Source organism: Homalodisca vitripennis, unplaced genomic scaffold (genome assembly GCF_021130785.1).
Source record: "Homalodisca vitripennis isolate AUS2020 unplaced genomic scaffold, UT_GWSS_2.1 ScUCBcl_8363;HRSCAF=16443, whole genome shotgun sequence".
Lineage (NCBI taxonomy): Eukaryota > Metazoa > Arthropoda > Insecta > Hemiptera > Cicadellidae > Homalodisca > Homalodisca vitripennis.
In genome coordinates, this window is record NW_025784484.1 from 1 (window position 1) to 23384 (window position 23384).

Consider the following 23384-nt stretch of genomic DNA (forward strand, 5'->3'; position numbering starts at 1 on the left):
ATCACTCCAAGGTATTTAGCCTGTTGCACTCTGTTTAGCTCTGGTATTTCAGCTACCTCATTTCGTTTTCCCTTCCTAGGAAGATCTGCTGACTCTTACTCTCATTGAGGACCAGATCATTAGCATAGCAGTACTCTTGGGCCATGCTGATTGCGATGTAAGATTCATCTCCAGGGTTTCAGGTGGTTTGGTTCTGGAGGATATCATCTGCATACATAAGTGACCCGCAGTAACCACGAAGGTAGCTAGGCAGATCACTAACATATATAATAAAGAGTATCGGTCCTAGGATAGATCCTTGTGGGACTCCTCTTGACATGGCCTTCTTGTTAGATGTGATGTTTAGAATTCTGCAGTTTGTGGTAGTTGTTATTTCCACGGCTTGGGTCCAGTTGAATAGATAGCTCTTAAACCATTTTAAACACATTTGCTCCTAATGCCAATATTTTCCATCTTATGTAACAATATATCATGGTTTAAGCTGTCAAAAGCCTTACTGTAATCCAAAAAGATGGGCAGAAGCTGTATCTCCTCGTTCTAAGGTTTTTATGAGGGATTCAGTGATGCTTGTCGATAGCAGTTAATGTGGAGCGTCCTGCTATAAATCCATGCTGTTCTTCTGGCAATAGATTGTTGGTAGTCAAGTAATGCATCAATCTTGCAAGCGCTATTTTTTCAACAAGTTTAGAGAGGGTAGGTAGAACTGATATAGGCCTGTAATTTTCTTGTTTGTTCGTTTCCCCTCCTTTGAACTTTGGGTAGACTTTAGCGCTTTTCAGTATGCTTGGGAAAATTCCTTGAGCAAAGGATTTGTTGATTATGTTTGGCTAAAGGATGGGCTAGCTCATTCCTACATGCTTTTATTATCTTTGAGGATATTTCATCAAAGCTGGCTGACGATTTTGTTTTTAAGGACTTAATGCAGTTAAGTACTTCTTCTTGGTTGGTAGGCCAGAGCACAAAGTTTTGATCGAAGTCGTGAGGGGTTTCAGGCGTTCTTGAAGTTCCCAGAGCTGTGTTAGAAAAGAATGGATCAGCAGCGTTTACCAAAGTATGTGTTGAATTGTTTCAGCAATTTTTAGAGGGGTCAGTTGTGTCTGTGCCATTGATGCATAGTTTGTGTTATCCTTTGAGATGTTGTTTAGGCCTTCTTTCACCATTTTATCAGACTCCAAGCTGCCCTACTTTTTATTGTCTGACTCTTGTATGAAGTTTTGAGTTCTGCTGCTTTCGTAAGGCTTTAACGTGGAGGTTCATATTCTTTTTTCTTTAGAGCAGCATAAAGCTTTGCTCTCCGTATTTCCTGTCAGTTGATGTGCATTAAAGGCCTGTTTAAAGATTTCTTTCTTTTGAATGGTTTCTTGATCATTAGGCCTGATGTTGCATTTTTTATTTTTATTGCGCATTTTCCTTTTAGGACACACTACATCCAGATGGTAGGATATTATAGAAGAGAACACACGATATGCCTCCTCAGCACTGGCAATGTCGTAAACCTCATTCCAGGACTCCTTTCCAAGCTGGAGTCTCAGAATCCCCAGAGATTGGTCGCAAACATGTCTCCGTTCAGTTGTTGCAGGAGTAGCAATATTGGAAGCTGTAGAGAAAGTGCATATCTGTCCAGTATGGTCTGAGATGTGATTGTTTAATATTGCTACTGAAAGTTCATTTGGACCAAAGTTTAGTAGCAACAAGGTCAATTGAAGTCCTGCTATTGGGAGTTATCCTAGTTGGAGGTAGGTTAAAGCGTGAAAGGTTGTAGCTAAAGAGGAGTTCTTGATCCCGTTTTTCATTCTTCCTGGTGCTGGGTTTGAGACAGTCCACATTAATATCTCCCATTATGGACAACAGGGTCATTCCATGTCGGTATGGTTTCCAGGAAGTTAGAAATAGCTTCTAAAGCAACTTAAAAGTTGCGGTCAGGTCTATAAACTCCTAGGATGTAAAAACTCTTCTTTCTTCAGGATGAGTTTGATTGCTGCTAACTCACACACAAGTTCTATTCCATGCCGGGATGCGTTTTAGATTAGCTATTTCAGCATTTTAGGTTTTCATTACAATAAATAGCAACACCCCCCCTTTAAGTGTTCTTTTCTTAGAGAAGTCAGCAACAAGTCTGTAACCTTTAATAATTGTATTTTCTAGATTTGTTTGGTTAAGGCCATGTTCACTTAAAATGACTACATCAGGGATTTATGTCTTGAAGGTGGTTGACAACCAGATCAATCTTGTTTTGACAGACGATCCACTTTATTTTGGTGAAAAATCTTTAACTGGTTAACTTTCCTTGGTTTTATTTTATCCTTGACCGAGTTTGCGTTGAAAAAGTGCCTGGTTTTGTATTTTTGTATTGATCATCTTGGTTATGAGCTAGAAAAAGATTCCTGATGATTTTCTTGGGCACTCAGACCATTTCTGTAGATTTCCTGGGTTGTGTTGGTTTGGGATTTTTTTTCATTACCGGTTTGTCCTGTCAGAGTTAGCATATGTAGTGTTTTTGGTATTTTTCTTAAGCTGCCTTGAGTAATCAAGTTCACTGGCTTTGATAGTGTCAATGTGTTTGTTTAAAAAGTCCTCAAGCGTCTCATTTATACTGAGTAACTTCGCTGTAACTGGAGGTTTGCTTTAAAATTTGCCGGGCTGTGTCCTGCGTTTCCACTTAAAAAAACAGCTGGATGTTACACTCTGTATCCATACTGTGTTCATGATAAAAAACAACTGGATGTTGCACTCTGTATCCATACTGTGTTATGATAAAAACAACTGGATGTTACACTCTGTATCCATACTGTGTTATGATAAAAACAACTGGATGTTACACTCTGTATCCATACTGTGTTATGATAAAAACAACTGGATGTTACACTCTGTATCCATACTGTGTTATGATAAAAACAACTGGATGTTACACTCTGTATCCATACTGTGTTATGATAAAAACAACTGGATGTTGCACTCTGTATCCATACTGTGTTATGATAAAAACAACTGGATGTTACACTTTGTATCCATACTGCTTCAGAGTCTTTTCAGATCACTAAAATCTTCTAAAGATACATGTGCACACTTGATTAAACTGGTAATGGCCATCTTGTTTTGTACTTCAACATATGTATATATTATATGTATACATATGTAAATATTAACAACAATTTATTTTCCTTTATATTTTAAAATTTGTATGGATATTTCAAAAAATATTTGTTTAGTTCCAAAAAAGCATAATTTTGTGTACTCATTATGTTGTTTTTTTTTTTTTTTTTTCTTTAGTACACTTAATATAGCAAAATACAACACAAAAACTCACTTTTCAGACATGATTATTATGAAAAACTTTCTATTCAAAGTGTTAATGGAGTAATCCAGAACATTAATGAAAGAGAATGTTGAAGTGATGATTGTGCACTAGGGAAAAGAGAAAATATAATGAAATGATAAGATAGTTTTGAATTCAAAAACTATTGTTTTGAACATCAACTATTACAAAAACCACAAATATCTTCTAAGATATGCTTATACAGGTTCTCTAAATATGTGAGAATGAGATAAAAACTCTTTAAGAACACATTGTTTTAAGATGACTAAATTCCACGAAAAGTGAACAGTCATTTGATTTATTATAAAAGTTTATGACACAGTTTAAAATAGTGTGTGACAAAAGTTTAAAATAGTATATGACAAAAGTAATAACTGTGAATTAATGCGTACAAATTCAAATAATCCGTCTGAATAATTTTATGAGCTCACCTTTTTTATCAGTCGAAATCTGAGCCAAAGAATCAAGTTTCAGTTTCTTTGATACTCGTGCGCTGGTTCTTAGTTGAATGCCTCCCTCAGAGTCTGGCTGCTGAGTGACGGATCCCAGCGGCTCGTTGCCATTCAGCACAGGACAGTTGCTTCGAAGATAAAGAATTGTCTTCAGACTTACATTCTACTTCCATACTTCAAAACACAGATCATGAATTATGGCGCTCAACTGAAGACCTCAGCTCTGAAATAAAATATGATTTGGTTTACACTCCTGTACACTATAAAGCAGTAATATAATTTTACCTCAGTAATTAGCGTTGTTTTCAAACTTAGAATACTGAAAAGATTTATCCTATGTTAAGGTGTACTTCCAATTAAAATATCAAAATAACGTCATATACAGTTAAATTTACTTCAATATTTAACAATGAAGTACATAATTTCAATTAGGATATAAACAGATTTGCTAATTTGTATTTATATTGCATTATATTGTTGATGAAACTATGACTGTTTGCTATGAACTGTTCAATAACTACATGTTGAGTAGGTGGACACAAATTTATAACACACTTTGTGTATTACGTTTATCCCATAAAACTTTAGGAAACTAGTGTTATTTAAACAGAAAAAAAAACTACACCCTTCATGAGCATGAGCTTATTTTGGTTGGTCAAGGTCACACAGTATAATACAGAATTGTTACTCATCACATACTGAAGTGACTACAACAGCAAAATTTCTTTATCATCCTCAAAACAGTAGTAATGACCTCTTGGCCAACTAAGTAATGTATTTTTAACGGTTAGCTCAGTGAATACGATCAATCTTTGCTCAGTAGGCTCCAAATTAACATAGGGTACCCAATGCTCATGAGAAATTCCAAATCTATTCAGTAGATCATCTATTTCCATATCATTACAACACATCAGATTTATGAGAAACAATCATTTGTTACCCTTCGTGATTCTCAGTAAGAATACTTGGAGACCAAAGAGCACAAAACTTGTGGTAGCCTAACATTTTAGTCATGACATCATACAACAATCCTAGAAATCTACAGGAAACTTTCAAAGAGTTCAAATAACTTTAAACATCTTACTTCATTTTAGTACGATTTTCAATTTTATTGTTCATTTTGAATGATTACGGTAAACTAACAGCAACTATTGTGTCTTTTCCACTTTTTCACCTTAAGATATAACTGTATGCATCAATACATCAATAGAGTGACTACTTGGTTCCACTACCCCTCATCTCAGACTTACTTTTCCAAAGCCCTTGTACTTTATATCGAGACCTTTGAACACAAGGAGAGTGAGAGTAACACTACTCAGATTCAATCTTCAGTCTATAGACAATAAAAAAAACTGGGCAAACATAAAGCCTTTCTTAGAGGGTCATCTTTAGAACATTCCACGAAAGCTCAACTTTCAGTGTATTAGTTCCTACAGTTAAAGAGATTAAATGTGGTTAATACTAATAATGATAAAAACCATGCTTGAAAATATTCAAACAATACAATAGGTTTTTTACAAATTTGTTACAACTCTTGCCCTGGCTTAACATCATTTATGGTGGGATGGTGCCTGTATTTTATGGTTGAGTCATATTAATATTTTGATAATCAATGTTAACGTAGTAAAAGAAACATCTGTTTGTTATTTTAACATTTTTTTTCACTTAATGACAATTGATACTTCAGTTATCGACTAACACATTGGATAAACTTAGGGATTATTATCCTGTTGACTAACTGGCACATCACTCGAGAGCGTGTCTTGTACCACCAGCGGTACCCTCCGATCTCTATGCAAGATCTGCCATCCGTCGTTAAACTATATTTATCGTTTGAAGAGTTATAGTTGTTTGCCTGAACACGCATGTGATCTAGCAGAGAATGGTAGAAACAATTTCAAGTGGTTTCTATTGTGTATAGGCTTCTTTTAATCATTTCTTTTCAATTATGATTACTGGTTCATTCATTATAGCTAGTTTTCTATTTCAGAATATAAAATTGCAAAAGCTATCACCTGATACTACCAGTTACAAAAAAAAAAATCTGACACAGCTACGATACAGGTTTGCTAATTTTTATTTATATTGCAATAACCTACTAACCAATGAGCTATATTAAGATGATGTTCGTAGTAAGGTACATCATTTGAAAAAATTGTTGTTCCATTTTTGTCTTATTTAGCAAACGTAAAATACTTTTTTCACAGTCGAAGGAAATGATATTTATAATTGTAGGTGATTAAAAATAAACATTTACAGTATATGATATGCAATTTTACAAAATTATGAAAATGAACTGTTGGATGAATATTTGTAGGAATTTTTTTTTTATAACGTAGGACAGTGACTATTGTGAAGATGATACAATTAGTGATGAAAACTGATAAACACTTGTACCAGCTAGCGGTTGGTTAGCACCGAAACATGCCATGGATGTGAGTGTAAGCTTGCGCTGTGTATCTCAGAATACTTCCAAGTTTTCCCAATACTACAAATTTCTAAAAGTGCATGGATACACTTTATAAAACTGTCAATCAATCTTGTGCCTTACCTCATATTTATATATAAAAAAGAACCATCAAATATTGATTTATATTTTTAATCATGTAAAAATGAAAAAAAAAATTATTTGATAAAGAGTTAGTTTTTTCTTGCCAGTGAAGATTACCAGCTAAGTTATAAATTGGAACTGGATAATTATTAATAATAATGGTTCTACAAATAGAATGTGACTTTTATGAAGAATCTACCTCACAAGGTATCAGCTGCTGCAGGTTTAATAGATTGGCTAGTAAAATTCAGAGGCTATGTGTATGGTTACACATCTCAATTTTCTGAGGCCTTAGTGTGACTTCAGCCACTGCAACAACTCATTACAGTACAGTAAACTTAGAGCTGACAATGTATTGCAAGGCATTATACAGTTTTTGTGTTGGAACTGTTTTCAAAATAGTTTCACTCAGGCTACATATAACCTAATAATAAATAGTAGATAGGGACAGTGGCCTCCTCGCCGGCATAGTTTCCTTTTCATAAGCAGAAAACAAGAAACCGATCGTCGTAATGACATGTAATTTTCACAGTAAGTCAAATAAACTCTTTTCTTTGTAATAATGAAGTTTTTAGGTCGCCGATAAGAAAACCTCTTCCAAAACTAGTGGCCTCCGGATATGTTTGTGTCCAGAGTGAGTCCTGAAATATCCGAAAATGACTTTAAGTTGTTTCTAAATGACACCCGTAAATGTGATAATGTAGTGGTAAAGAAACTTGAATCTAAATATCCATCAGAATATTCTTCTTTTAAGGTCGGTACATCAGAATCAGACTGTGACAAGGCCTTTCAGCCAGACTTGTGGCCTAAAGGAGCTTTTGTTGACTATTTTAGGCATAATTTAAACTCCAAAGCCGTAGGCAAGAAGGTGAAAGAATGACACAAGTAAGTGGTAAGCGCGCAAGTTTAAATAAATTGGATATCTCACAACCAGATTTTAGCAATAATAAACACTTAATCAAGATGCGTTTTTGTAATACTCAGTGTTTGAATAACAAAGTCCAGGAATTGGGGATTGTAGCAAGTTAGGGATACCTTTGATATATTGGCTCTCTCGGAACACTGGCTGGGAATATCAGAAGTTGGCCTAATTAATAAACTTATAAAGGCTCGCAGTACTTTACAACATGGCGGGGTTGCTCTTTTCTTGTCGGATAAGTTTCAGTGTATTTACGAAGCTATTGATGTTTCCTATTACTGTTCAGAATTGCATAATGAATTTGCTGCTGTAAGACTCTGTACATTTCAGATCATTGTAATAGTTATCTATCGATCACCTAGTGGTAACCTGGATCTGTTTATGTCTAACATCGAAAGAACAATTCTGTCTTTGGAAAAACATAAATGTAACTTTCTTAAAGGTGGAGAATTTAATGTAAATATCGCCAAGCGTGATACTAATACAGTTAGACTGGAAAATCATTTTAAAGCATTAAATATGTATATTTTATGGATTACAATTCAACAAGAGGACTGTTGTGTTTGGATAGTATATAAACCGACCTAGCGACTGAATCGATGGGACTCGTAAGTAATTGATTATGGTTTGGGTGACCATGACTCAGTTTGTGCCAATGTTTGGATGACGAATCCAAATATACCTGTCAATGAGAATAATCAAACTGTTAGTGCCATTACACTTGATAAATTATGCAACTTTATTAACCATCTCCAAATGATTAAACTGGGAGTTTGTGGTAAATTCTGTCAAGGACGCTGAAACAAGGTTTAATGACTTCTTTCAAGTTTTTATAAATGGATTTCATTTTTGTTTTCCGGAAATGATTTAGGACTCGGAACAATAGGCCTACTAGACCTAAATGGTTTACTCCTAAAACTAAAAGTGACGCGGGAGAGACTAATGTCTTGGGGACTTTGCCAAGGTAACAGGAAGCTTGGAGGCTAAGCAAGTCTATAGCGCTGATAGAAAAATGTATCAATGTGAAACAAGACAAGCTAAACTGAAGACAAATGCCTGCTTTTATTGAAGGTGCAGTGAACAAGTGTTCTGCTGCCTGGAAGGTAATTATGCAAGAAAAGGTCGGGTGCAAATACATGACAGTTTCGGTTACAACAGATAAATTTAATTAATATTTTCCTAAGTGTTGCAGAAGAGGCCATCAAGAATGTTCAGGCTGCTCCCTTCAATCCGATAGACATTGTCAGAAGAGCTAATGCTCCAGTGGAAGACATGAAGTGGACATCTATAAACAGTCGACCAGATTCTGCACACGGTTGGGCGGATGAAGGACAGTAAAATTAAGAACATTTATTCTTTATCAAATAGCCTTATAAAATCAGTAGTTGGGTATATTTTGTTATCCTTGAAAGCCTGCTTCAATGCATGTCTGAATGAAGGTGTCTTTCCCAATAAGTTAAAGGTTGCTCGGGTCACTCCAACTTTTAAGAAGGGAGATAGATCACTGCCCGAGAGCTACAGGCCTGTTTCTAATATTTCCATTTTTGGGAAGGTTTTTCAATCTCTTATTAAGATTCAACTCCAAAGGTCTCTCGAGATTGGTGGTTTGGTCTCGGATGCCCAGTACGGCTTTAGGAAAGGTCTTTCTGCAGTGTGCAGTCTATCACCTGGTTAGTGGCGTTACTAGATGGTTATGAGCATAGACTAAATATGGGAGTAACACTCTGTAACCTCAGTAAGGCCTTTAATTGTGTATCACATGGTATATTGCTTGAAAAATTAAGCACTATGGTGTAAATCACACTAATTTGGAATTGTTCAGGTATCATTTGGGTGGCCGAGACCAGATTGTCACAGTAAATGGTCATAGCTCATGGGTAGGTGCTGTTGTGCACGGAGTTCCACTGAGATCCGTTCTTGGACCATTACTTTTTCTTGTCATGGTAAACGACATATCTTGTAACACTGACTCTAAAGTAATTTGTAATGCTGATGACATCACTCTGATTGATGTTAATGCTGATATACACGACTTGGTCATATCTATGCAGGACTCATTTGACTCTGTCTCAATTTGGTTCAGAGTCAACCTTTATATGCTTAACATGAATAAAATACAGAAAGTAATATTTAGCTTGAGTAATGTAAATATTTTTAAAGATAGTGTTAACCTACTAGGCATAACCCTAGATAGTAAGTTTGTTTGGCATCAGCATGTACATATTTTAAGCAGTAAGTTATCTAGAGTAATAAATCTCTTGAGAAAACTAAGGGACTCCTATTGAATATGTTAAGACAGCAAATTTTGCATTTTTTCAAAGCCGAACCCAGTATGGGCTCAGTCTATAGGGAGGCAGTTGTGGTGTAAATAGTGTTTTAATACTTCAAAAAAAGCTCTTAGAATCACATGTAAAGTTAACTGAAGAACTAGCTGTAGACCATTGTTTATAACCCAGAATGTTATGACTGTTGTTAATCTATAAATTTGTAATGGCATTATGACTACTTAAAAGATGAATTAACTTTAACTTACTCATAGCACCAGTTTATTTATGATAGGGGAGTTAGTTCAAAAAACACACAATAACTCAGATTTAAGTTTACACATGTAACTTTTGTCCTTCATTGACTGAATATTTGGTTGTTGAACATGATTGACTATCCTCATTAAAGTAGGCTATTAGTCGGCTTCCCATTGATTTGTTTCTTTGTACTAATTCTCTATGACGTTACATGTAATGTAGATGATCACTTACGAATATTGGTATATTTCACTAAGAACTCCTACAAATCAATTACAGTGTAATAGTTGTTGCTTTGAACATAAAAACAACTATAAGAATGGCACTGTTTTGTGCTGTTGTGTTATGTTAAGATAAGACCAAACATTTATACTAATATAGTGACATAAAATAATTCTGGTACTTTGGGATTATACCGACCACACCCAGGACATGAATCGTTATTTAACATTTTGCTTCTACTGATTACTAGATTTAGCGTAGAAAGACTATTTTCGTCAGTATAAAAACAGGAATTGTCTTATCGCAAACCCCCTCCCCATCTCAGACAGAGGTCAAAGTCGAGCGTCTAGTAGATAACGTGATTGCAGAGCCTCGCCGCCCGTTCAGCTGGTGCATCACTTTGTTGTACTTTCGTGTTTTACCTCTCTACATTTCTCCAAACACAAAAACAAACATTTACCAAACTAAACTCTTTATTAAAAAAAACACTCAAAACTTGTTTTTATTCTTGATCACATTCCGCCACCCAAAATGCGAGTGCCTCCGGCCATCAGCGCGGGCTTCGACAGCACCTTCGGTGCTGCCCCGCGCTGATGTCGACGAAAGAAAAAACATCCCTCGAGATAGTACCTATCAGTAAAATATCAAATTCTAGAGGGGCTAATCAGAAATATAAATTGAATTGAAATGGAAATAAGGCAATTATGTACCGTGCAAATCACGTGATGCCGCGCGGCCCTGCCGTAATCAGGATTCTCGAGAAAGATAAGAATAAACAGCGACAACAATACCGATCACAATACCTGGAAATGCTTGTAAGTTTGTAATTTTGTAATTGAAGAGGTTGTTTTTTTCGTTCTATCATGTTTGTTTCTATAAATTTCTATTTTTGTGTTCTTCATACTGGTGTTGTGGTCGGTATAATCCCAAAGTACCATAATTCTCTTACTCCTACTACTGGTTTTTGTCCAAAACCGCTAAGCCCTAATTATCATATTCACAAGGGTTTATTCTTTAAAATAACATAAAATACACTTACAACACAATATATTTTTAATAAATTACAAAGAATAATACGTCAAAATAAAACCTACAAAAAATGTCAAAGTACGTACTTCAGTCCAAAGTTTGTAAAAATCCAAAATTTGAAAACTATTTTACTTTAGAACACTTAGGCTATAAGTTTTCCTCCTAGACAATATTAGTTTAACATAAAAATATATAATTCACCTATGTCACACTTAATCGTAACAATGCAATAAAGAATGAGCGACAGTGCATCTCGATCCAGACTGAAGCAGCTGACCATAAATGAATCTCGATAAAGACGACGTGTAGCCGGCTCTAGGATTAAGAGCCTAATACAAATATTAACATTGTTACAGCAGTTTACCACTAGGTGGTGAGTACATCATTGAAGACAATATGGTTACATTATACCATACTATAAGTGGAGCAGTAACTAACTTGGACATTTTATTTACATTAGTAATGTATAAGGCTATAATATATATCAGTTATGAAGCTAAGGGATACAGATGTCTAATAATACTCATAAACTCTGGGTTTTGTAATTAGGCTAATCAACAATTATATGCATTAAACAAAAAATGGATTAAACTGATCAATGTTGAAGATACTTCAGTTATTAAATTTAGGTGTTACTTACTGAACTCATGAACAAAACAACCAATTCTAAAATAACTTGGCCTTGAAATGGACCAATCTGTACCAACCAAGTTGGAACCCCCACAATGTTATTGTTTTCCTAACCTCACAAAACTTAAACACATAACCTTTTAACCAAAACATTAATTAAAAACAATCACACAATTTCCAACTATTATTTATTTCAGTTGTAAATTGACACAATAAAACTAGTTATTATTGCTTTCATTGTAAAAATAAGTCACTTATTTCATGGATTAAAATGAACAGTAATTGGTAAATGGTAAAATGTAGGTAGTATACTTTATGGGATTTATTGAAAATAATAAAAGAAATTTAATATAAATATGATCTAATACGATATATTACGGAAAAAACACAACACAAACACGAAAACTATATATAAAACCAATGTTCACCATTTGATCTGAGTTCACTTCTGGATTACCTTACCTCAAGTTCACCATGAAAGATAGTCTACTACTAATATGTCAAATGAACTGTTTATTACATTTTTAATTTAGAGTTTTCAATTTGGGTGAATAATTTTAACATTTGGAACAATGATTACACAATTCATAACTATAATTAACAAGATATTTAACATTTTTATTAAAAAGAATGTATTATCTGTTGGTGTTTCCTTACAAATGGCGGTTCTCGCTTAGGGATTGTTGTTTACGTGTCTTTTAAAGAAAACTATACTGTATTTGATCACTTACTTCACATAATAACTAGTAGAAACTGTCCTTTTGCAACATATTAAAACATCGAAATATCAATTGTCGAAAAATCTACAGAAAATAACGGTAGTTTGTTGGTTTCCCTCCTCGACAACAAACATCTCGACATTGCTCAATCTCGAACTGCAAGCTTTGCTAAACCTTCATAAAACTGCTATTTTATTAAATTATTTAAGGTATTATTATCATTGTGGCATTTAAGATTTTCAGTGAACAATTGCATTCAAAACTCTAAATTTTATATCCCGCCACGTCATAATTGATGAATTGTTCTTTTATAATTTTACTATTAAACTTTCTGAAAACGGGTAAATAACAAAGAATGTCTGGTTACATTCAAGCATTGAATCCTATTAGAATCCAAAAATATAGAACAAAACAACAAATGGGTGAATAAAAATGGCAACATAACGCTGAAAAAATAATATTTAAAACATGTTAATGCTTATTTTAAAGCACAATCTTCAAGTCGCACAACATTTAAGTCAAAATATAGCAGTTTTGTAAACGTGTTTTCAAAACTCGCGCTATTTTTTATTCATGTTTACTTCCAAAGCCATTGTAGATTCCGAACAAAATATTATTTAATAATATATCGTGTACAGAATTGAATTTAGATTAAATGTCTTCTTTACAATATATATGTTTCATCAACATTGTATACAATTTTCGTAATTGAAAACAGATATTTTATTTACATTGATATGTTTATATCTAATATACATAACAAAGTATTGTCTAAACGTATTTTTAAGACTGTGATTAAAAGAGCTAGAAGTTCTGTCATCAACCACTTGTATGGTAGGTATTTATTTTGACGTGTTTCTCTCTCAATTTTTTTGTAAATCACAAAAACTGCTATTCCAGAAAGGTACTGTGTTTTGTTTCTTTGGATATACATTCTGTGTAAATCGATAATTTTTTCGCTAGAAGTGCTGCTGCAATCAATTTTATGGAACAGTATTAATAGACACAACAATCTGTCTACTCTCCTATTTGTTTGGTTTGTCTACTTAGTACCGTACTCTGTACGGGTAAAAACTAATTACAACGGCTATTGGATAATCCTTTTTCACGCTGGAGTTATTGTTATAGTACCCACCTATGTTTGTATTGGTTATTAGAGGCTTATAAGGATAAATAGTGCAAGATGTAAAGAAGATAAGAGTTTAAACATTGTACAACCAGGCCCGGCGACAGGGGGGGGGCCAAGGGGGGGCAAATGCATAGGGGCCCGGGGCCACAGGGGGCCCGGGCCGACTAAAATATGTATTTTTATTTTTTTTTATCATTGCCCATTACCATCGGCCCAGGGCCTGTGCGGGTGAAAATATTCAGGAAATAACATGCAATGTTAATTTAAACTACTTTCTTTGCTCCGATTTTAAACCAAATAAAATTGTAAACACTGAGGTGGCGCGAACCGTTGTGGTTGTGGCTGTCAGACGTCGGGCCCGGGGTCCGCATCGCCCAGACGCGAAGGCAGTGACTCTTCTCCACCCCATCCCCTCCCGGGCCCCTCCCCTCCTTGCTCACTACAAGTTGCAACCTGAGCGTCGGATGACAGTGATACCGACACGATAATAAACTAATGTTTCTTTCAATCTTGCATTTCTATGCTGGTTGCTGGTGGGTAATGGGTTTTATTAAGTTATCGTGAATTGGTTGTTTTGTAACACTTCTAGTTTTAGTTTGTTGTCGTGCTTTAATTAGGTTTGTTGTTGTTGTTGTTGTTGTAAGGAGATTGAGATTGATTTAACCGTGAATTAAAGAAACATACAGGTGAGTTAGTAAATATTTTTATCATTTAATTTTAGAAAATAAGTTCCAAATTTCCGAAAAAATTAAAAAACTGAATAAATTTTACCATGGGATCCCACATTTGATTGCGGGCCCTGTTACCAGGAATCAGGCTCAGGGCCCGCTCCTTCTGTTCACCTTGTCATGCTGTAGGGCATAATTAAAACATGAGATTTTTAATTTTAATGTAACGCAGATTTTTATTTTAACTGATGATTATAATTATAAACATAATAAAATAAAAATTGTAAAATATATAAAATTAGGGACAGAGCCGGGCCCCCAGGGGGCCCAGGCCTGGGACCAGGGGTCCACCAGCCCAACCCATGTGGAGCCATGATTTTTACCCCTCATTATAAATTTGAATTATACAGTAATCAGTTTCATAAAAATAAATTAGGCTACAGTTAACTCCCGATTATCCAAGGGCTGGTTAACCTTTAAGACGATCAACAAGGTTCCATAACAGCAAAAAAAAAATACAAATAAACTTAATTATTACTGGGCTGCAAAATTTGAGACGTTGTAATCGTCTTATAAACGTACCTATGTAATAAGACGTGAAATTATAAATGTTACTGACGTTACTGTGTATCTAAATCTAAACTAAAACATATGAGGAGTAGTAGGATGGTTAAAAATTAAAAAAAAACAACACATAAATTCGGTTTGCTACTGGCTACTGAACGTCGTTTTAAGTTTCAAATTAATCAAGTTTATCCTATTAAATCAGAGAGAACGACGGCTCATCGCTCACTCTTTTGTGGTTGTTCACATGCTTGTATGCAGTATGCACGTTAGCACGTAGAAAATAATTATTCAATGACGACATAGTTTGGTATTGTTTCGTGGTTGGCTCGTTGGCTGATATATTGGTTGTTATGGACAACCAACTTGAGGCGACGCATCGCATCACTAGTTGCGCAGTTTACGAGAGGGAATGGGGAGTGAGGACAGGATAAACAGAGAGAGAAACAGGAAAAGTAAACCCCCAATATGTTGGCAAGACAGGTAAACAATAGAGATCGCTGGGTGAACCGTCTTAAAAAAACTTGACCTTGGAAAATCTGAGTGAGAGCGCAGCAAGCGATACAGTATCCGAAAATAGCTCAATGACTCATCACATCCCCTCACGTGTCCTGTGATTGCAACCTGTCGGTTTTTGATTAGTTTAGCCCAGTTTGAGATTACATTACTACTTTAAACGCAGCGTTTGATAATTTACATTCCGTTATTTATTTTAGCAACTGCTCGGTTTAGGCCTAGTAATCAATACTAATTTTTAATTGTCTAATAGTGTTTATGATCAATTTGATACATTTTTAAATTTGTATTTTTGATATTTAGGTTCTAAAATTCTATTTCAAATATTATTTTATGATCTGCCCACATCAATTTATTATTCTTGACTAATCCAAGATATTTATTTTTAGGTCCATTCACAGTATTTTATCATCATTTCGCATAAAAAACACCGTTATATCTCAAAAATGGACACTTACAAACATAAATCTGGTGCTCAAAAAACGTAAAGAAAGGCAAAAGAAAATTGAAAGTTCAAATAAAGGATCCAGGACATTATTTGACGTTGGAATCAAAGTAGACGTAGCTACAACTAGTTCTAACAGCGGCCCTAACGACCCTGGCGCCGCCAGGGAGAAACTTTGCGAAGTTTCTCACAGTTTTCATGAACACCCCTAATACTGAAGACAGCGAAGATCTTGAAAGCTGTAGGCCTAATGCTGATGAAGGAGAAACAATGGTAGATAGCTTTACCTCAGAACCTGATCCTAAAGATGATATTGTTTTGGAAGATCACAATCGTGACATTCTAAATGCTAATGTAGATTCGGGGTTAGGAACTATAATTACCAGTTCAGATTTGGGACTTCTGAAAAACAAGGTGGTGACTGACAGTGTGATTGAGACTTTAGTGAAAATGGGTCCATCTTTGATGCCGTCAGATCTGCCAAGTGATGGAAAAGAGCGTTTCCAAAAACGGTTCTTTTTTTCAAAAAGGCCGAACGGAGAGAGCGTCAGAAGAGATTGGCTTGTATGGAGTGGAGACTGCTGAGTCCTTATTTTGTTTTCCATGTAGACTTTTCAATAATAATAGTGGGGGTTGAAAAACACGATTCAAATAAGTCAGTTTTGTTAAGTAACGATGGATGGAAAAAGGAATATGGATGGCGGAAGCTTTACAACAAGCTACCTTTGCATGAAACCAGCGCTTCCCACAAAAATTGCTACATCCAATGGAGAGAGTTAGAAAGGAGGCTAAGTGATGGATCAGACATACATTCTCAACTCGACTTCAGAAACTGGCTTCAAGAACCAAATATTGGAGGGATATATTTCAAAGATTGCTCTCCGTGGTCATGTTCCTTGGAGAGCGAGGATTAGCTCTCAGAGGGGACCTCTGAAAAAATTGGGGATCCCAAACAATGGAAACTTTCTGGGTCTGATAGAGCTGTTAGCGGAATATGACCCTTTACTAAGAGAACATATTGCAAAAGTAAAAAAGGCCCAAGAAGAGGGAAAACGTGTTTCAAGCTCATTATCTGTCTAAAGACTCTCAAAAATGAATTCATTCAAGTTTGTGGGGAAAGAGTTCGACAGAAGGTATTGGAAGAAAGGAAGAAATCAAAATATTATGCTATTATTGCTGACTCTACCCCCGATGGCCTCACATACTGAGCAAACAAACGTTGATCTTGAGATATCTCTTAGATTGTGAATCAGAATTTAAAATTTGCGAACGATTTTTAAATTTTGTTGACTGTAACAAAAAAACTGGAATGGATGTGGCTAAGTTGATTATTAGCGAGCTCAACAAACACTCAATTCCGTTGAAGGAATGCAGAGGGCCAGGGGTACGACAATGGATCCAATATGGCTGGAATATACAAAGGTGCCCAAGCCATCATAATGGAGACCAACAATTTGGCTTTTTATAATAACTGTGCCGCACACATAGCCTCAACCTGTGTGGGGTTAATGCTGCTGAATGCTGCGAGGAAGCTACAACATTTTTTTGGCATGCTGCCAAAAGACGTATAACTTCTTTTCTAGAAGCCCTCAAAGATGGGAGTACTTAGAAAAACAGAATAGGCTCTTCTCTGCACAGTATTTCTCAAACGAGATGGTCAGGCCCGAGTAGATAGTGTGCGCCCTTTCGTAAAGCATTTGCCTCTCATCATCAATGCCCTCAATGATTGTAAAGAACTGAATCTATCTGCAGAATTGCAAGACAGATCTGAAAAGGGCTATTGAAATATCTACAATCGTTCGAATGTATCATGATGTCGACAATATGGCTAAAGGTGCTTGTTGCAATAGACAACAAAAATAAAGTATTACAAGCCCGATCAACAACTCTAGACGTTGAAAACAAAAAATCTGAATGATTTAATAGAGGAACTAAAAGTACTGAGAGACAGATGGAGCAATCTCTACACTGAGGCCAAGCTAGTGGCAGGCAACATGGCTGAGAGTGTAGATTGCGAAACTGATTTTAAGGAAAAAAAGATTAAAGAAAAGAAAGATTTTTCATGACGAAACAAGGGACGGCACGGAACATCAATTAAAAAAACGAAGAGGAAACGTTTTAGGATTGATGTCTTCTTCAAGATCTTAGACTCAGTCTTAGGGGGACTGTCTCAGAGATTCGAGTTTGCTGGAAAAATCAGCAACCTTTTCCAATGTCTTTGGAAATATATTGAGGAAGACGACAGTTTTATTGAGCAGCAATGTTTGAGTCTGTGTCAAACATACAAAGAGGATATTGAGATGGAAATTTTAAATGAATTTAAACATTTGAAATCGATTCATCGCACTAACTTGGGGGAACAAACTCTTCAACCATTAAGTCTAATAAACGCTCTAAGGAAGAACAAACTAGATAGTTTATTTCCAAAATATCACTACAGCGATCCGGTTGTTCTGTTGCATACCTGTATCTGTCAGCCAAGGGGAGAGGAAGCTTCAGTTTGATTGAAAAAGAATTAAAAGTGCAAATCGTTCTACGATGACGCAAGACCGCATGAATGACCTGAGTATTCTAGCCATGGAGTCAAGATTTGGCACGTAGTTTGAAATATGACGACATTATAGAAGACTTTGCTGGGAAGAAGGCCCGACGAGTTGTGTTTTAGTCATGTTTAAATGTTGTTAGTGAGTAACATAGCCCAATGTTTCTTTATTAATTTTCAATTTATGTTTTGTACAATGTTCATTAGGTTTTGTTCATTTTAATTTTTTTTTAGTTTTGTTCGTTAAGTGATTGTTCAATGATATTTAAGTTTTTGTTTCATTAGGTTTTCCAGGAAACCTATCATTAAGTTTTGTTTTCTACTAAAAAGGAGAGCGACACGAGTTGAACTTTAATTTTAATGATTTTATTCTTTGTTAATTATGTTTTGTCCATTTAGTTCATTAAGTGTATATTTTTTAAGGATGGTGTTTTTGATTTTAATTAAGTTCAGTGAGTTTTGTTTTGTATTGATTTAATAGTAAAAAAAATAATCACTACATAATTATAAACCTCAATTCTTTCCATTTGTTTAGCAACATTTATTTATATAACTTAAATTGAAGTAATTTTTCCAGGAACCTATCATTAAGTTTTGTTTTTCTACTAAAAAGGAGAGCGACACGAGTTGAACTTTAATTTTAATGATTTTATTCTTTGTTAATTATGTTTTGTCCATTTAGTTCATTAAGTGTATATTTTTTAAGGATGGTGTTTTTGATTTTAATTAAGTTCAGTGGAGTTTTGTTTTGTATTGATTTAATAGTAAAAAAATAATCACTACATAATTATAAACCTCAATTCTTTCCATTTGTTTAAGCAACATTTATTTATATAACTTAAATTGAAGTAAATACAGGAAAAATCACGGATTTGGCATAATTTTGAAGAAGTGAATCATTTAAACAAATAAGTAAATCAAGTAATGGAGTAGTAAGTTTTGGAATAAAATAATGCTTTGCTATGTTAATATAACCAATATGGGAATTTTGTTCTAACGTTGGGGGGGGGGGGGGTGAATTTTAATGTAATTAGGTTGGTTGCCTGTTGAATCTTTGGGGGGGGGGCTCCCGGTCTTCATGATTGCATAGGGGCCCGAGAAATCCTGTCGCCGGGCCTGTGTACAACAGCAGCAGGCTGTCAAGGTCATAGGAGTTTCCAATCAAATACGGATAGAGCGTTTCTATAAATTTTCGACTTTGTGGAATTAATTTCTGTGTTTACTATACATACCTAATTTTATGTAGTGTTGTATTTTATGGGTTTTCAGCTGTTCCTAAAGTAGAATGAATGTGTTTCGGCACACATGGCTGTAGGAATGTGTCAAGGTGGACAATTTCACCGAGTGATGAGCAAACGGTATTAAAGCTTACAGATAATACGGTACTTTTGATCAGTTGCTGTTAACCTCCGACTGACTGGGTTAAAAACTGCTTGGTGTCAGGCATACTTTTCTCAGAACGCAAGTATATTATAAATTTGTTACACAATTTTAACCAATAAATTAAACGAAATTATAGTATAGTTTTTAGAGATTTCAACTTTCAAAGTACCCAATGAAACGTTCAACATTACAAAAGAGGGCACGCACGTACTAATAGCAGCCGATTGAAAAACACCGGAAGCAGAGAGAAAGAACTGCCGAAAATTGAAGTATATAAATCAACAGGTGTTCATTCTTAAACACAAATATGTAGATTCCTGAAAACACAGCCTACGGAAAAAAAAACGCATATTACTGTAGATAACGGATGAAGGAATAAATTGTGTTGCGTAACTAGGACTTAGCTTTAGAGGGGATGAATCTGAATTAAAGCGCAAAACCACAACATTGGATATGGAATAAATGCAAGTTTTTAAATCAATTCAATAGGCCTAATTTAAAGTAAAGCATTTAACATCTATATTTCAATCAAATTGGATTGCTGCAAAATGTATAAATTTGATGGTAGCTAAGAGTGACAATAGCTGTGTAACAAGTATGAGGGGGGGGTGAATAAATGACAGCTTCATGTCGGCTATCTGGCTAAAAAAACCCATTTGGGGTGCTCTACCATGACACGTTGTCCATGAGTTTAATGACAGAAGGTCCCATGTCTAGAGTTATGTGTCATTAAGCTAATTTGTTTATGTATATATATATATATTATATATATATATATACATTCTTTACATGTATTTCACATGACTTTAGGAATCAATCCTTAAATTAAAATTATACACTCATTTTTCAAATGTATGAGTAAAAAATGACAAGTATTTCTGTCATCTAATTTATTACGATGTATTCTTTCTTTCCATGTAAAGCTGTGAAAAACTGACCAAATTTTAAACTGAATGGAGTGACTACGATTTTGAAACACGAATTTTAGTTATTTTTATGAACCGGTATCTGGTTTGCTTACATCAGTTTTAGGTTGAGCACTCCTTATATAACAAGGCAATTTCAAGAAATCCATGGTGCATTGCCCATACACATGCAGTTAATAAGAAGAATATTAAATAATCATTGCCTCTTTTGTTTCTTAGTAAATTCATGCATCCGAGCATTAATTTAATAACGTAAAAAATAAAAAAAATTATTGCTACAATATAGAGGATTAGTATTAATTTTGACATGTTATGTTTAGTACGAATTTGGTGATGTATGTTTGTGTAAAATATATTAAGAGGCCAACAGGGTAAATTTACAAGTCCACCCCAACTTTTTACCAAATTTCTTCAGATTTTGACTTCGACCACCGACGGATCATTGTTGAGTAGCAAATACTTCATTTTGATTGTTATATTTTCAGTTGTCACCGATTGGGTAAAAATATTAAATCTAAACGTGGTGTTAATGATTTTTAAATACTTTTTTGCAGAGAACATGATGCAGCAATCTTTTTTCAATGCTTGTGTTTCATTCTTAAAATATAGACACTTTTAGGAATGTAATAACTCATTTCTGGCCTGCGTTTGTGCTAATGTGATTGCTGATTACATTACATAAAATAATTATAACTTATTAACAGCTCACCTCTGGGTAAGTAACTTACAGCGTCTTGACAGCATATCCTGTCCACAAACAACTGCCTTACATTTCCAAGTTGTTCTGAAATTATTTGATGATGCACACAAAGTATTCAATGATCTACCAAATCTTGAATTAGTGACTTATAAACAACTGATTTCAATTGACTCCATAAACAAGGTGTAATGGAGTCATGTCTGTGGATCTGCCAGGCCATTCGCCTTTCAAACCACGACATGAACATTTTCTGCATGTTCTACATCCCAGTGATAATGTGGTGGGGCACATCCTACTAAAATCTGGTCATTACAATATCATTCTTCATCATGAATTGCAGTCAGATTTCTAATGAAGAAATTAATGGTATCTTGTAGCACTTGAAAATACAATAGGACTATTATGATTTTCTATGAAAAATTACAGCCGAACAATGTGGTCTCTTAATATCTCACCTCACATATTTATTTTTTTCTGGATATTGTTATGGATGACAGAGAACCTGAGGATTCTTTCTTTGTTTAAAGTTGGTTTTTAATCAGTGTCTTTTGTATAACTTTGGTACACTTTAAATAAAAAGTAAGATCACGCCATCGTTTCAAGGCCATCAATTCCACTGACAGTGTTGCACTGTTGCTAAAAATAAACCGGTAATCTAGCTGCACTGTGGCATCAGAATGAGTCATGACATCTTCCAGTTCTTCATTATCAGACTCGTATTTAATGTCCTCTGTTGCCATTGAAGAACAAGTGGATGATACTATTTCTATGTTGGTTATCACACCAATTCTATTGTCAATCTGAAGCTAATCACTTACACTTTTCAAATTTACAATTATTAACCTGTAGTAGACCTTACTACAGCATCATAAAATTAGGCATTATATTGTATGCATTATTCTGAAATCCAAACATGCGTTAAAAGAAAGACAAATTACTCTGAAAAATGCAACAACAATTGTTGTCTTCAAAAACTTTTACTGTTAAAAATTACCTGGCTAAACCGGAGATCCGGATACATAAGGTTTGGTTAAACGATTGTACTATAAGTTCAAAGCTAGTACATAAACATTGAAAAAACATAACTAGTACTCAAATTGAAATCAACTCTGAAAGCCACTCATATTCAGGCCTTATACACTTCCTCTCAATTCTATAAACGTGGACTCCTTTTTTATTTCATTATAATTTATCAGGAATTTTTAACTATAAGGTTAAATAAAAATACAGCTTCTTATACTTGGTGGTGAAACAGCAGAAATATTGGAAAGTCTTTAAACATCCAACTACCCAATATTATTTTAAAAACTGGGTCCATAAAATAACGTCATAAAATAATCACATTATGTTATAATTTTCTCAAACTTTACAAATCTGTCTTTTTCACAAAAGTCTTTAACAGTTTTCACAAAAGTTATGTTTAATGCGGACAATCTGCAACCCACTTCTGGATGAGTTTTGGGTGAGAAGTGTCCACCTCCAGGAAGATGAGACCACCTGGACGCAGTATTGATTGAGCAAGCAGCACACAGAGATTTGATGACACGTAGACCGTCACGGCCTGCCTCCAGTGCCCGCAGATCCTCATACCTGCAAATGATTTTGTTTAATGTTCAGGTGAAAAGTGTCCATCTCCAGGAACATTGGATGATCAGCAGTTACCTCAGGAGACCATTCTGTTATGTACAAATAAATAATTAAAAAGTCCTGGTTTCAAAATTTTACATACATTTATTTATTAAAATTCGCAAAGTGGAATTTAAAATTTACTTATCTAAAGAAATCCATCAATGTACTTGTTAAGGAAATTTTTTTTATTGTTATCATAAATCTTGAGACTTCTAATTTTGTAATTTGTATGCATTTACCATGTGAGAGCAATTTTACTCTGATTAATTTTATTTTACTTTAAACGTAAAATTTTAATGACACTAATTACCTTTGCTTATTCATAATTACTCACAATTTTATTTCGGGCTGCAAAGTCAACAAGCTGAGAAGCGGGCACATATGGAGGGTTGCTCACCAGGACATCCACCTGATTCACCCCCTGAGGAAGTGGTTCACTAAGAGTGCATCCTCTTTCAACTTGCTACGCACCACCTAGAAACATATACAACCTTCATACTACCAATCCAGGCTCAGTGAATC

At 34.8% G+C, this 23384-nt stretch overlaps 1 protein-coding gene across 1 annotated transcript; it reads right to left on the minus strand.

Annotated features, from left to right (window-relative positions):
- Nucleotides 1–3747: 3747 nt before the first annotated feature.
- LOC124374422 lies at nucleotides 3748–23366 on the minus strand (the record flags this gene model as incomplete). The annotated part of the gene is made up of 3 exons (XM_046832636.1): nucleotides 23197–23366; nucleotides 22665–22823; nucleotides 3748–3896 (listed from the first exon to the last, which is right to left on the minus strand). Coding segments are annotated over exons 1-3 (355 nt in total), but the record flags the coding sequence as incomplete, so codon positions are not given.
- Nucleotides 23367–23384: the final 18 nt, after the last annotated feature.